At 46.8% G+C, this 15,601-nt stretch overlaps 1 protein-coding gene across 1 annotated transcript in view; it reads right to left on the minus strand.

Moving 5' to 3' along the window:
- Positions 1-15,601, minus strand: part of GAB2 (GRB2 associated binding protein 2) — a 183,653-nt gene that overhangs the window by 7,793 nt on the left and 160,259 nt on the right. Inside the window, exons 4-5 of the mRNA XM_045816267.2 lie at positions 1,507-2,099; positions 201-295 (exon numbers count right to left, since the gene is read on the minus strand). Coding sequence (XP_045672223.2) covers positions 201-295; positions 1,507-2,099 — 688 coding nt within the window. The remainder of the gene's footprint in view (positions 1-200; positions 296-1,506; positions 2,100-15,601) is intronic.

The following is a 15,601-nucleotide window of genomic DNA, read 5'->3' on the forward strand; positions in this document are numbered from 1 at the left end:
CCCTAAGGACACTCCCTTCCTCCACAGCAGACACCTGCATCTTACTTTCTGAAAACCCAACCCAAGCATCTGGACGGAGAAACCAGGCGGTCCGAAGAGGCAGATGCCATCACTCTTGTGAGCTGTACTTTTTGTTCCCTGGAGTGTGACCTTTAACCCACCTGGGTGGGCCTGAGGACCCCTGGCTAAGCGCCACTCACCAGGAAAGAAGTGACCGCATCACTCACGGACTCGGCAGACCGGCCTGCACTGTCTCCACCGCGCTGCGGGTACTCGTAGGACTCACAGGAAGAAGCTATGAGACAGGAAAGAAGACCCATGTGCTGACACTTCCCCAGACCCTCACCAGTGTTGCTCGGGGTCTTACGGATACTCCAGAAGACACTACTCTCAAACCCAAGTGATAAGGTATTACTTCCATCCACCCCTCCTCCGTTCAGAAACTCCTCCCAGGCTACGAGATCTCGCTCCTGTGTTGGCACCTACAGGGGGTCTGTCCTTAACTCGTTCTTCCCTCAGGCGCGCCCCTCTCCTCTAACCCCTATGGCACTCCACGCCCGACCCACTCGGCCCCGCCATCGCTTATGTGAATACTACAGGAATAATGATACTGGACTAGCTTATACATGTTGGCTTTATTTCTCCAACTCGATGCGAGCTCTCTGAAGGGCAGGGACATGTTTTATGTACGTCGGTGTCATTTCACTTCCAAAGCACAAGGTGATTGAGCCAATGGACTGGAAGAGTACTGATGGACTGAAAGAGTACTGAGCCAAGACTCAGGACCCCAGGTCCAAGTCCCATCTCTGTCCCTGATCGACTCTGCAACCCTGAATGAGTCTCTTCCCTACCACCGGCCTCATGTGAAATGGAGACACGGAGGCTTTGTCCCACCACACGCTCAGGGTCACTACGGGGCTTAGCCAGCAGGATGGATAGGAGCGGGCGTCGCAAGCTATACAGCACGATACAAATGAAAGGCATTAATACTGCTGTACTCTTTCATCACACGGACGAGGCTTTTTCAGGGTTGGAATATGCTCAGGGCGCATGAGTGACAATAAAATTTATACACTTCACAGAGAAACCCAGACTTTAGCCAAAGAGACTCATGTGTGGTTTCGAAGATATTTAGTAGCTCAAAATTTGTTTTAATAGTCTGTTAGTCCACATAGGTTTGGCTCCAGTTCGAACTGGTCCTCTAGATTTATTTTTTCAGTCTTTGATTTATATAAAAATGAATTAAATACTAGGATTTGGACTTCCAACCCCATAATAAGTTGTGTTGTGGTTAACTGAGAATGTTCCAGCTCCCTGAGTGGAACAGTAACTGCTCTCCAGCAGGGTCTGCTACACTCCTGCATTGCAGGCACCCACTAACAGCCTCCAGGGCTGGAGGACCAGCCAGGAAGGGGTTTGGGTCTCCTCCGCACGGATGCCCAAGATTACCGAGAACTCCCAAGCTACCTCCCGTTCCCCGGGGTCGCGGCTGGGGCTTACACCAACCTCGGTGCAGTCGGCTGTTGTCCATGGCCGGAAGGGTGTTGCGCCTGGGGATGGTGGCCGCGGCAGAGACGGATCTGCTGCTCTCGTTGATTGGAGGTCTCTGTTGAGGGCTGCCCCATCGAGGTGTTTCTGCCTGACTTGGCTTGGGAGGCCGGGGCGGGGGAGCGATGGCCGAGTCCCCAGGAGTGGCCACTGCCATGGCATTGTGGTTCTTGTCCAGCGTGAACGTCCTAGGGATCTGGTAGGCTGAGAGCGGGGTGGCTGGAACGTCCATATTGTCCACTAGGAGGTCCCCGAACTCCCGACACAGGGTGTTGCTGGGTGTCTTGAAGGTGTATACGTCCTCGTTATCGGTCTCAGAGCCTGTGAGGCTGCCCTTGGTGTGGCCGTGGGAGGCCAGGCTCCGGGGCAGGTCGTAGGTACTGTCTCTGAACTCCGTATTGTGCCGGCTTGGCTTGGGGAGGCTATAGAAGCCGTGGACTTGACCACTGACGCCGTTGACACAGTGTCCGTTGCCCTGGGCAAGCTTCTGTACGGCTGTGTCGCTCCTCATGAGAAACGAGGCCCTCGTGCCCTGAGAGAAGCTGGCACTCCTGAGAGAGAGAAGAAGGGAAGGACGGGGCAGGTTAGAGGGGCCAGGACTGCCCACCTGGCGAGGCAAGCTGGCATGTTCCAAGTCCCATGCCGGCTGGCTGGTGCAGAACACCAGGCTGAGGAGGCCGGCAGGCCCGAGTTTATCACGGTTTACTAGCTGTGTGACTTGCACGAGGCACTCCTTCTGAGCTTCGGTTAATGCATCTGCACAAATGGTGGTTAAAACAGACTTGGACGTTAGACTCCGCTAGATCTAATATACAGACGTTCAGTCAGTTAGCCTTTATCCCGCCCCTCCCCCCGACGGTGTGATTACCCCTCATCCCTCCAAATAAACAAACACGGCAGCTGTGTCACCCGCCTGTTCGTTGCTTTGAGTACCACAGAATGTACACTTTTGTATACAAAGGCTGTGAGACAATGGAAAGAACCCTTAAAGTGAGGTTACACGCTAGCAAACAGGCCGTTTTACCTCAGTCTCCGTCTTCCCACTGTAACACAAGTCAGCTAATGGCTGTGGAAGTTATAAGTTATAAAGAACTGTTCCAATGGAAGCTATCAATTTATTTTCTATCAGGTATTATAGTTTATGGAAAGGCATTCATCAGGGAAACAGCTCTTTCCAGAAGACTAGAATTTTATAGGAAAAATGGTTTCCCCCTTTGGGAACTATATTATAGACAGAAAAAGTTTTGAGGATTACTGTTTTAAAATGTAGGTTTTTGGGAAATAAGGCAAGACTGAACAGTAAGAAAAGACCCAGGAGTAGCAGGATTTGTGTGAGCTCCATTACTGCCACCATCTCTGTGAGCTCCACTCAGGCACCCCCCTCACCACTACCCCCTCACCCGCCACCCCGAAGGCATGGCCTGGAGGGCCTCAGTGGCTCTCCAGGGTTCACCTGGCTGTGAAGCTACAGAAGCCATTGGCCTTATGAATGTGGTTTTTAAACTGGATTCTGTGTTGTGTGGAGGTGGGTAGTGTGGGAAAGTGGAAGGTGAGGTTCTGAGCAAGCAGGGATCCAGGTCTGCTTTCCTCTCTCACATTATGATTCTTCATAGGATTTCGTCGAATCACTGTTCTAGAACAATCCTTTACAGTAGTGATTCTCAGCCTTCTGGAAGCTGTAAGCTTCTTCAAGAATCTGATTCAAAGTTCTTGGCACTTCTTACCAGCATGAGGCAAATCTTGTATACATATAAATTTACATGCTATGGCTAGGGCGGGTGAGGCGCTCATAGGCCTCTGAAGCAACATGCTGGAACTTTTGCCTTGTATGAGCTCTTTTAGCTCGCGGGGAGCTTGTTATTTATGGATGCGGCCACCAGATGGTGATAGAAAATAGGGCGTATTGCAATGAGCACTGGGTGTTACACGCAGACAATGAATCATGGAACACTACATCAAAAACTAATGTACTATATGGTGACTAACATACCATAATAAAAAAAAAAAAAGAAAACAGGCCCAGTAGTTTAGAAAGAGGAAGGGAAACAGGTGTCTACACCAGGCTATCCTGTAAACTGGCATCCTTGACCACTGGGGAGTTCCATTTCACTCCCCAAACCTTCAGTGGCCCTCTTCTCTAGGCCTCCGTGTTCTTTCTTTCTTTTCCATTTCACACACATATCCAAGACAAGCACCATGGACCTAGATCACTGAACATCTAGCCTTTAGATAATGGAGTGCTTGGAACACAGGATGGGAGAGCCAATGGTAGATAGAAGGTTGGATGTCCCCACTGAGAGATGTTCATTTAATGCACGTTTACTGATGTCCTATTTTCCATCTGGGCTGGCACAATGGATACACAGATGCCTCCTGCCCTGGGGGACAGAGCGGTAGAGAAGGTGACATGCATACAAATCATTACAATCAAGTGGGTGAGTACTCAGCTCTTGACAGATTGATACTAACCCTCCCTGGTGCTGGTGGCACAGAATGTCAGGGGAAGGTTCTTCAAAGATCTGACCTTTGAGGGAGTCTTGAAATTGGCCAGGCAAAAGGCAAGAGAAGGAAAAAGGTGTTCTAGTTAGAGGCACGAAGAAGTAGAATCACCTAGCAAGGGAAAGGATCTGCACGCTGCTCAGGCCGCCGCAAGCGTGTTAGGAGCCAGGGCAGAGACGTGACCTTAGAGGGGCTGGGCTGGAGCTGCTGGGAACAGGGGAGCCCCTGGGGGGTTTTAAGGCAGGGTGGGGAGAAATCACAGGTGTCTTGCAGTAACCTTAAACACTGATCCATGTTTCACATAATTTTATTCAAACCTTAACCTGATTCAGAAATGAACTCATCACCTTCTTCCGGACTCTTCTGTCTTGGGAACGCACCAGTCACTCAAACCAGAGACCAGGGAGTTACCCACATGATAATTTTTCACTCAAGAATCCTATCAGGTCCTGTTGAATCCACCCCAGTTCAGGTCCTCCTGGGTTTCCTTCCACAAAAATGAAAGGGCTGGTAACTAGTCTCCCTACCACCCGCCAGGACCTCTCAGATCCCCTCGACGTCCTCCAGACATTCACTTTCCTGACTTGCCAGCTTACACATTTTCAACACTGTGCCACTGCCTTTAGGACTAAGCAGTATTCCGGCTCTAATTCACCTTTCCAATCTCTTCTCCCTGTGCCCCTGCCCACTCGCGGATCCACTCAGCAAACATGCCTTGTTCCCAGCGGGCCCCGGGCAGTTAAGCCTCTGGGCTCGGCTGCGCTGTTCGCCCTGTCTGAAAGGCTTCCTACTGCAATCCGGCAAGCTCCGGATCCTACTTATCCTTCAAACTCCTCACAGATGTCACATTAAAAAAAGAAAGATTTTATTTATTTGAGAGAAACTAAGCATGAGTGGGAGGCTGAGGGCGGGCAGAGGGAGAAGCAGATTCCCTGCTGAGCAGGGAGCCCGAGGAGGGGCTCGATCCCAGAACACTGAGATCATGACCTGAGTCGAAGTCAGATGCTTAACTGACTGTGCCATTTAGGCGCCCCGACACACCTCTTAAAGCTGTTTCTTGCCATCCTCTACCTCCAGGCATAATCAGTCACTTGCTCAGCTCTTCTTGGAGCGGGGAGCACGTGTGATCTGTGCTATGTGCCACCGGCACTGGTCTCCTCCACCTGCCCGCGATTCCCTCCAGGAGAGAAACTGTCTTATCACTGCTCTCTCCTCGGCACCTGGACTAGTGCTGTTCCATGGAGACTGAGGAAGAAAGGCTTGGTGAATGGACGAGCAAATTCCTATAGAAATAAACGAATAAATAAAGGAGTGTCGGTGCGGCCATCCTGAGCTTCCCGAGCGCGGCTGACGCTCCGGTCGGAGGGCTGAGACCCTTGCCCTTCGGAGCCCAGCAGCTCAGGTGCCTACGTGGCGCTGCCCTGGCGCCCTCCCCTGGAGCTGGCCCAGCTGCCCCCCCCCCCCCGCCCCCCGAGCGTGTCCCACCTGTCTCTGCGCCAGCCCTGGGCCTGATTTACCTGCCTCTGGAATGCTTCTTTGATGCAGTGGAACTTTACACCAAGTACCAAAAAGAGCCTTTTTGCTCCGCGAAGGTGTGACAGGCCTCCCCCTCTCCACTTCCGTTCCTCCTTCCCGCCGCACGCCGCGCCCCGCGGAACCCTGGCCGTGCCTCGTGCTAAAGCGGCTCGGGTGTGGGTCTCACGCTTCCACCCGGGGCCGCGCTCCCGGGACCCAGGGGACACACCTGCCATCCCGAACCCTGGCCCAGTGCCCTCGTGGGGCCGGGTCCGATGAGATGCGAGGGGAGGGGCGGGTCACCGCTTCAAGAACCGGGTGAAAGGAGTTACAGGAGGGAAACAAGCTCGCCGGAAGCTGTGCACTCGGACAGACAGACGGCCAGCAGCAGGGCTGGCTCCACGCCAGCCTCTGCACTCCGCTCCAAGCCGCTGCCACGGTGTGCCCCCTCTTTCAGCAGATCCAGAGGGGGGCTGTGAGCACTCGTGAGTTCTGCGGCCTTTACTACTGTCGTTAAACCCTCACTGAGGCCTCGGTCACCGTGGGGTCCCGAGCTGCTTTCCTGGGATGAATACTGGGAAGCGGTGCATTTCCAGAGGCTTCCCTTGCCGGGCTGTGGGCTGACAGGGGCCTCCTGGAAGGAGCGAGGTCCTGAGCCGGGCATGTCCCGCGCGAGGCCATCTGAACCCCCCCCCCCCCCCCCCAGTTCTGAGATGGGAAACCCCGCAAATGGCCGAGCTGCGCAGGCAGATGCCGGAACACCAGCGTGCAGGGGAGCTCGCTGGAGGCAGGGGCAAGGAGCAGAGAACGCACCCCGTCCAGCCCGCAGCGCCTGCCCCTGCTCCCACGCCCGTGGCCGCTGGTGGGTGGCCCGAGCCCATCACCTCTTGCTGCTGCTGTCCCGGCCTTAATACCGGCCAGAAACCGCTCCCTTATCTTTTAGGAACGGTTTCCTAGTTTTCCTCACTGCTTAGTTTTGCAATAGTTCTTTGGCCTCTTTCCACATAATTTCACGTACCACAGGACACCTTGATTTCACTGTTTTCCACGCTACTCTTAGTACCTTCACGATGAAGGCCCAGTCTCCTTTTTAGTAGCATGTTCCCATTTAAAGAAAGTGAATACGCACATGGTCGTAAGTACACTGACCACCATTTAGGTCTGTAACAGTCCCTGGCCGTCGGAAGAGGTCATACGGACCATTCTTCTGCATTTAACCCATCCCACGTGGATCCTTCGATGAGGGAAGAAAATTCAGAAAATGCTATCTCACAATCTCTGAGAGGTGAGGTGATCTTTGCATCTCAAACCCTTCCGGCGGCAAGTTTGTGCCTGCCTTCTCATCGCGGTTACAGAGCAGAGTTACATAGACGAACTAAGTGAAACTCAAAGTTGTCTCTTCTCTGCCTTTGGTCAATCAAAGGCACTGGGTGAATGAGTCAGAGGTCTTAGAAATGATGAATCAAAGGTAAGTTCTCCATCGCCACTTCTCATTTTACTTCTCACGCACCTTCTCTGCGCGGGATACTGCTGCAGGGCCCGTGACCCATTCCGACTGGAATCCCATCCCTCGAAACCGCATTCCTCCCCCCACCCCGTCTCTGGGCCCCCTGAACTACGGCCTTCTGAGGCACGTGACTCTCCACACCACATCACCTGCTAAGGGTTAACAGCCTCCTGGAAACAGGAGGAAAGAGAAGGTCCAGAGTCTGAAATGAGGCCCTAAAGGCTGGAGGGCAACAATAAATCCAGGGAAGACAAAAAGGACTCCGCTTGTCTTGATGGTGTCTGTTCAAAACTCCCTCCTTGGCGACAGTTACTACTTTGAGGAGCGACTTATTTTTGCTCAGGGGAAGAGCGAGATTTTGAGAACTGAAGTCATTTTAGCCGGAACGCCTGTCCAGTACTTAAAGGAAGAACAGGGGCTAAAACTGTAGTGAAGGATAAGTAACTCAGAGTTTCACCTCTAAGGGAGTTAATTTATTGTATAGTATGTCAGGTTCCCCCATAAATGAAAAAAGGAACAGATAAAGGCTGGTTATTATTAGTCTCACTAAATACTCTTTCACTACAGTAATCCCAACAGACGTATTTATGTGTACGCCGGGCAGGGATGAATGAGCTGGGTCTCTCTCCCAAGTCCCCACTCAGAAGGAACCCTATGAGGGGCGCCCGGCCAGCTCGGGCAGTGCAGCGAGCGACTCTTGACCCCGGGGGTGTGAGTTCGAGCCCCACACGCTGGGTGTGGAGATTACTTAAAAATACAATAATGAAAAAAAAGATGTAACCCTCTGAGATTATTTTGGAGATCACATGAGGTAACTAATGTGAGTGCGCTCCGTAAACTGTAAAGCATTATTTCTTTTTCTCCAGAGTGCCTAGCATGTAACATGAATGTCAGAAGCAGGATGACAGCACATCTGTCAACATTCGGCATCGTCAGTCTTTTTTCTTTTACCCATTCCTGTGGACACGAAGCAAACATTTCCCTGGTGACTCAGCATCTTTTCATTTGCCATTTCTGTATCTTTTTTTGGTGAAGTGTCTATTTAAATCTTTTGCCCATAAAAAAAAATTGGGTTGTCTTAAGTTGTAATAATGCTTTATATTTTCTAGAAATAAATCCTTTGTCAGATATATTTGTTTTGAGTATTTTCTCATATTCTGTGACTTGGCATTTTGTGGGGATTTTTGAAGAAAAGTTTTAATTTTGATTCAACTACTTTATCGATTTATTTTCTTTTATGGGTCCCCTCTTTTTGTATCCTGTGATACAAATCTTTGCTTACCTCAAGAACACAGAGATGTTTTCTTCTAGAAATTTCATACTATCAGATTTTACATTTAGGGTCTCTGACACATTTATAACTTTTGAGCAGTGTGGTATCAATAAGGTTTTTTTTTGTTTTAATTCTATATGGACACCCAGCTGTTCCAGCACCATGTGTTGAAAAGACTTTCATTTCCCTATTCGCACCTTTGTCAACACCTGGGCACATGCACGCACGCGCACACACACACACATACTTTTCTGCTCTAGGGAGCTCTGTATGTTTACCTTTTCATCAATACAAAACAGTCTTGAGGAAGATAAAGACAAAGATTTGTTTGTTTGCAAATCTTGATATCAGGTAGTACAAATCCTCTAACTTTGTTCTTTTAAAAATCATTTTGGAGGGGCGCCTGGGTGGCACAGCGGTTAAGCGTCTGCCTTCGGCTCAGGGCGTGATCCCGGCGTTATGGGATCGAGCCCCACATCAGGCTCCTCCGCTATGAGCCTGCTTCTTCCTCTCCCACTCCCCCTGCTTGTGTTCCCTCTCTTGCTGGCTGTCTCTATCTCTGTCAAATAAATAAATAAAATCTTAAAAAAAAAATAAAAGAAGTGGTGAGAGCAGGTATTCTGTCCTTATCCCCAGTATTATGAGAATATGCTTAATATTTCTCTGTTAGGTATGATATTAGCTGTAGGTTATCCTTAGAAGTCTGCTATTAATTTGAAGAAGCTCTCCTCTATAGTTTGCTAAGAAAATTTTTATGAAGAGGCCTTGAGTTTTGATAAATGCTTTATGAGCATCTACTAAGGTGATGATTATATTATTTTTCTCCTTATCCTTTTATTTTTTTTAAAAGAGAGGTAGAGAGGGAGAGAGAGAGAGAAAGAGGAGGGGGGATTGGCAGAGGGAGAGAGAGAATCTAAAGCAGGCTCGATGCCTAGCGCAGAGCCTGACCCGGGGCTCAATCTCACAATCCCAAGATCATGACCCGAGCTGAATTCAAGAGTAGGATGCTTAACCGATTGAGCCACCCAGGTGCCCTCTCCTTATTCTCTTGATGTAATGAATTACAATGGCTGGTTTCTTAATGTAAAACCAACCTTGCATTCCTGGGATGAGCACCACTTTATCACGAACTATTATCCCTAATGATGTATATATACACACATATATTCCCTAATATATTAATATCCCTAAAACACACACACACATTAAATATATATTTTTAAGTTGGATTTGATTACTGTTGGTTGTTTGTTTTTGTAAAAGAAAGGACTTCTGCATCTATATCCACAGGGAATATTGCCTTCCGATTTTCTTTCCTGTAATTCCTTGTCTTTGGTATCTGGGTTATTCTGGTCTCAAAAAAAAAAAAAATGAGTTGCAAAAGGACCCTCTCTTCTTACGTTTCCTGAAAGAATATGGGTAATATTTGCATTACCCCATTTTATAGAATTCACCAGTAAAACCACCTAGGCATGGTTTTCTAGGTATTTACCCAAGAGAAATGTAGCAAATGTCTACACCAAGATCTGTTAGTGACATTTATGGACAAATGCATCTTGATTTGTAACAGCTGAAACTGGAAATGACCCAGGTGCCCACCAGCATAGGAATGGATAAATAAGTAGCGATATAAAGGTACACTGAATTACTACTCAGCAATAAAAAGGAACAACTAATGATACATGTAACAACATGGGTGAATCCCAAAAGCATTATGCTGTGTGAAAGAAGTAAAAACAGTGACTACTATATGAGTCCACTCAAGTAAAATTCTAGAAAATGATGACTAATGTAGTGATAGAAATATTGTCAGTGGTTCCTGAGGAATGGGGTAGAGGGAAGTATGAATTACAAAGGGACAAGGAAACTTTATATGTATTGACACTGACTGTACTTTAATTACACCTCAAAAATTGTAAAAAAAAAAAAAAGTAAATAAAAGTATGGGGTGGGGGAAAGGGGGAGGATTCTAGAACTTAAAATTCAATTAAAAGTCATCCAAAATGAGCACAGAGAGGAAATAAGATTTTTTAAAAAATGAGTAGTATCAGTGATATATGGGTCAGTATTAAGTGGTCTAATGTGAAGAATAGAAGGAAAGCAGAGATGGAATGGGGCAGAAAAAAAATTCGAAGAAGAAATATTGGTAGAAATTTTGTTGTACTTGATCAAAAAGAGCAAAAAATAGAATCAGAAAGCTAAATGAAGCCCCAACCAAGAAAATACACCTGGGAATATCAGAGTCAAACTGCTGAAAAACAACGAATAAAAGTCAGCAAACAGACAGAAGTGCAAATAGCCAAAATAATCTTGTAAACAAAGTGAGAAGTCTCATACTTCCCTGATGTCAAAACATATTATTACAAAGCTACAGTAATTAAAAGTGTGGTACTGGGGGGCGCCTGGGTGGCACAGCGGTTAAGCGTCTGCCTTCGGCTCAGGGCGTGATCCTGGAGTTCTGGGATCGAGCCCCACGTCAGGCTTCTCCACTGGGAAGCTGCTTCTTCCTCTCCCACTCCCCCTGCTTGTGTTCCCTCTCTCGCTGGCTGTCTCTATCTCTGTCGAATAAATAAATAAAATCTTTAAAAAAAAAAAAAAAGTGTGGTACTGGCCCAAAGACATATAGACCAATGGAACAGAATATAAAGCCCAGAAATAGCCTTCACATATATGATCTAATGATTTTCAGTACAGATGCTCAGACCATTCAATGGGGAAATGACAATCTTTTCAACAAACGGTGCTGGGAAAATTGGATATCCATATGCACAAAAATGAAGTTAGATTTTTACTTTACATCATATATAAAAAATTAAAAAATAGATCAAAGACCTAAACAAAATGCTGAAACTATAAACTCTGAGAAGAAACACAGGAGGAAAATCTTCCTGACAGTGGATTTGGGAATGATTTTCTTTTTAATATATGACACCAAAAGCACAGGCAACAAAAGTAAAAATAGATATATTGGACTGCATCAAAATATAAAATTGTGCATCAAAGGACACAATCAGCAGAATGAAAGGCAATCTACAGAATGGGGGAAATATCTGTAAATCATATATTTGGCAAGGTGTTAATATCCAGAATATATAAAGAACTTCTACAACCCAACAACAACAACCATCCAACCAGATTAAAAAAAAAAAAAATGGGGGGGCGCCTGGGTGGCATAGCGATTAAGCGTCTGCCTTTGGCTCAGGGCGTGATCCCGGCGATCTGGGATCGAGCCCCGCATCAGGCTCTTCTGCTATGAGCCTGCTTCTTCCTCTCCCGCTCCCCCTGCTTGTGTTCCCTCTCTCGCTGGCTGTCTCTATCTCTGTCAAATAAATAAATAAAATCTTTAAAAAAAAATAAATAAAAATAAAAAAATAAAAAAAAAATGGGGAGAGGCCTACATAGACATTTCCCCAAAGAGATACAACAGCTAACAAACACTGAAAAGACACTGAACATCCATTAATCGTTATGGAAAAGTAAATAACCCACAGCGAGGGGTGCCAGGGGAGCTCAGTCGGTTAAGTGACCAACTCCTGATTTCGGCTCAGGTCAGGATCTGAGGGTTGTAAGAATGAGCCCCGTGTCTGACTCTGCACTGGGTGTGGAGCCTGCTTGGGATTCTCCCCCCCCCCCAGCCCTGCCCCACCTTTAAAAATAAAAACAAAAACAGAAACAGAAACAAACCAAAAAACCCAAACAAACAAAAAACCAGAAAAACTCCCAAACCATAGTGAGATACCACCTCACAGCTGTTAGCATGGCACTACCAAAAAATAACAAATACTGGCAAGGATGTGGAGAAATGGTCACCATTGTTCACAGTTCTAAAATAGTGCAGCCACGATGAAAAACAGTACAGCAGTGTCTCAAAAGACTGAAATTAGAATTATCAGAGGATCCAGCAATTCTACTTCTGGGTATGTACCCCAAATAGCTGAAAGCTGACTCCCTGAAGAGTATCTGTACACCCAGGTTCACAGCAGCGTTATCCACGACAGCCAAAGGTGGAAGCAACCAAGGTGTCTATTAATGGATGAAATAGACAAAATGTGGCATAAACAGGCAATGAAACTGCATTCAGCCATAAAAAGGAAGGACATTCTGACACAGGCTATAACATGGATGAACCCTAAAGACATTATCCTAAGTGAAAAAAGCCACTCACGAAGACAAGTACTGTATGATTCCATTTATATGAGTTACGTAGAGAAGTCAAATTCATACAGACAGTAGAAAGGAAGGTGTTGGGAAGTAGGAGAAAGGGGAAATGGGGAATTTTTAATGGGTGGAGAGTTTTAGTTTTGCAAGATGAAAACAGTTTTAGAGACTGGTTACATAACAATGTGAAAGTACTTAACACTAACTGACCTGTACACTTAAAAATAGCTCAGATGATAAATTTTATGTGTATTTCACCACAATTTTTTTTAAAGAGGAGAAAAAAAAAACATTCAGAGGAAGATAGATACATTACTATAGGAGTCTAACAATAAAAATAACAGCTCCCCTCTCATACAATGAATGGCAGAAGACTACAGAATGTTATCCTTTAAAATGCCAAAAGAAAATAAAAAAAATAAAATAAAACCATCATTCCAGAATTTTATATCCAGCAAGATATCTCCCAGAAATGAAGGTGAGATGCACCTGGGTGATACGGGAGGTTAGGCGACTGACTCTTGGTTTTGGCTCAGGTCATGATCTCGGGGTCGTGAGATCGAGTTCTATGTCAGGCTCTGTGCTCAGTGGGGAGTCTGCTCAAGATTTTCTCTCGCCCTCTCCCTCTGCCCCTCCCCTCCACGCACGGGCACTCTGTCTCAAATAACTAAAGAAATCTTTTTTTAAAAATGAAGGTGAAATATAGATTATTTCCAGATAAATGAAAACTGGGAAAACATGTCACAAGGGGACTCATATAGAAATGATAAGGAAGCTCTTCACGCTGAAGAGAGGACCAGGTGAAAACCCCACTAGGCAACATTTAGTATCTGCGTTCAACAGTCACATATAGTAATGAACTGAGGAGGGAAAATTATGCAGATATTTACTATTTCTGCAGCTCTTCCTTCATTCTTGAAGGTTTTAGTTTCCTTCTGGACTATTTTGCTTCAGCCTGAAGAACCTCTTATCACATCTTTAAATCAGCTCTCTCGGATATTCTCTTATTTTTCTTTCATTTGGCAACCTCTTGTTTTCATTCCTAAAGGACAATTTTTCAGGATATAAACTTGTGGGTTGATAGTTTTTCTTTTCTTTACATTCATTTTTATGGAATATGGTTATAATACAGGCTTTTCGAGTTGGGTCTGATAACTCCAACAACCAGGTCATGCCGGGGTTGACATCTGGCTTCCCCTTGAGGACCAGTTACATTTAGCTGGTTCTCCGTATGCTGAGAAATTCTAGATTATACATCCTTAGTATTGTTAATCATGTTGCGTAGATGCTGGGTTCTGTTACAATCCTCTGGAGAGCGCTGAGGTTTTTGTTTTGCAGCTGTCACTGTGGTCAGACTCAGGCTGCAAGTTCCGTCTCTCCTCCTGTATGTGGTGGTGCAGATCTCGGCTGAGCGCTCAAAGCCCTTGCGATGCTCGTCAGGTCTGTCCCGCACATGCGCAGCTCACGGTGAGCCCGAGACTTGTGTGGTTTCATTCTCAGAGTCAGGAAACCCCTTCTCCAGCTCTCTTCACTCTGGGCACTGCACTGGTTCCTCTAGCAAGAAAGATGGGCTTGCTCTCACAGTTTCAGCTGTCTGCCCCAGCGCGCTGCTGTGTGAGTGGCCCCCCGCCCCGCCGCCCAGGGCAATGCCACGAGATACAGAGGATTCACCTCTCCAGCAGTGCCCTCTCCACGTTTTGCTCCCCTTTATCATTTGCCTCATTTTATTTTTATACAATCAAGACGATTACAGGGCAATCGTATTTTGTCCGTAGTTTTTACTTGCAATTGGGGGGAGGGGTAGCCTGTGCGTGCTGCTGCGACCACACAGGGACTGGCACTCCCCACTGATTTTTTAGTTTCTCTCTCTCCTAAATTTCACCATCTCTTCACTCTAGCCAGCCTCACCTCTTAATACCGTGGATTAAAGCAATTAACACACTTACCGTTGTATGCTACTTGCACCTTTTTTTTTTTTGAGAGAGAGAGAGAGCACACACAAGCAGGGGAGGGGCAGAGGGAGACAGAATCCTAAGTAGGCTCCACGCACAGTGTGCAGACTGATGCAGGACTCGATCTCATGAGGCTGAGATCATGATCTTGAGCCGAAATCAAGACTTGGATGCTTAATCCACTGAGCCACCCAGGCGCCCCTTCCCCCCCCAGCTCCGTTTAAGAGTTAAATCTCTTTCAGTTTCTGCCTGCCTTGTGATTGCTCTTCAGTGCCTTCAAACAGTTGTTTTTTTATGTTGTGCCCAGAGTTTATAATTGTTACAGTATGTTTAGTATCATGCAAACTACTCCAATACCTCTAGAAATTATATGGTGTTTCTGGCCCGAAGAAAGCTTCCTTCCCAACCTCCATCACTTGGGAATTCTGTTAATGTTGTTTGAACTTATTTTTTCCAAAAATCTCCCGGCTCCTTCTCCTCACTCCCCTGCTCCCACACCCCCACAAGTGAAAGCAAAGACACAGAGAAAAGCACAGCTTGCTCAGGGCCCCACACTAAGGCTGCTTCCCCAACTGCAGATCCGTTTTGTCTCCCCTGTTATGCTCTCTCTCTGTAACACAGATGCGTTTGGATATTTTTTATGTACCTACTATATGCCTTTGGTCCTGTCTTTGAAGGGCAGTAATATATTAATATAAGTGTCCACACTATGAAGCAGAGCGTGCCAAACGTGCGAGAGAGAATAAAAAACTGCTGTGGGAATTCAGAGATGTGGGTCTCAGCTAGGCAGATTAACAGAGGCTTTACCGAGGAGGAGGGGGTGCAGAGAGTGGGCCCTAACTGCTAATTCAAGCAGACACATTTACACATCTGTTCCCTGCTGCTCTCACAGCCGCATGGGAGTGGAGGTGGTGGTAGTTGTTAGTATTATATAAAGCCTTCTACTTCAAGTGTGATCTGAAGGCAAGCCCTGGAAGTGAGCAGAAAGGCAGGATCTCGGGACCCGCTGCAGGCCTACTGATTCAGAATCGGCATTTTAACCAGATCCCTAGATATTTCATAGGCACCTTAAGGGTGAGAGGCATTAATAGAAAGTCCACTTTCAAGAGAATGATGATTTTAAGACCTCACCTTCTCTACTCCGAGGCC

Source organism: Ursus americanus, chromosome 16 (genome assembly GCF_024610735.1).
Source record: "Ursus americanus isolate L20-20 chromosome 16, mUrsAme1.1.p, whole genome shotgun sequence".
In the NCBI taxonomy this organism is placed as follows: Eukaryota; Metazoa; Chordata; class Mammalia; order Carnivora; family Ursidae; genus Ursus; species Ursus americanus.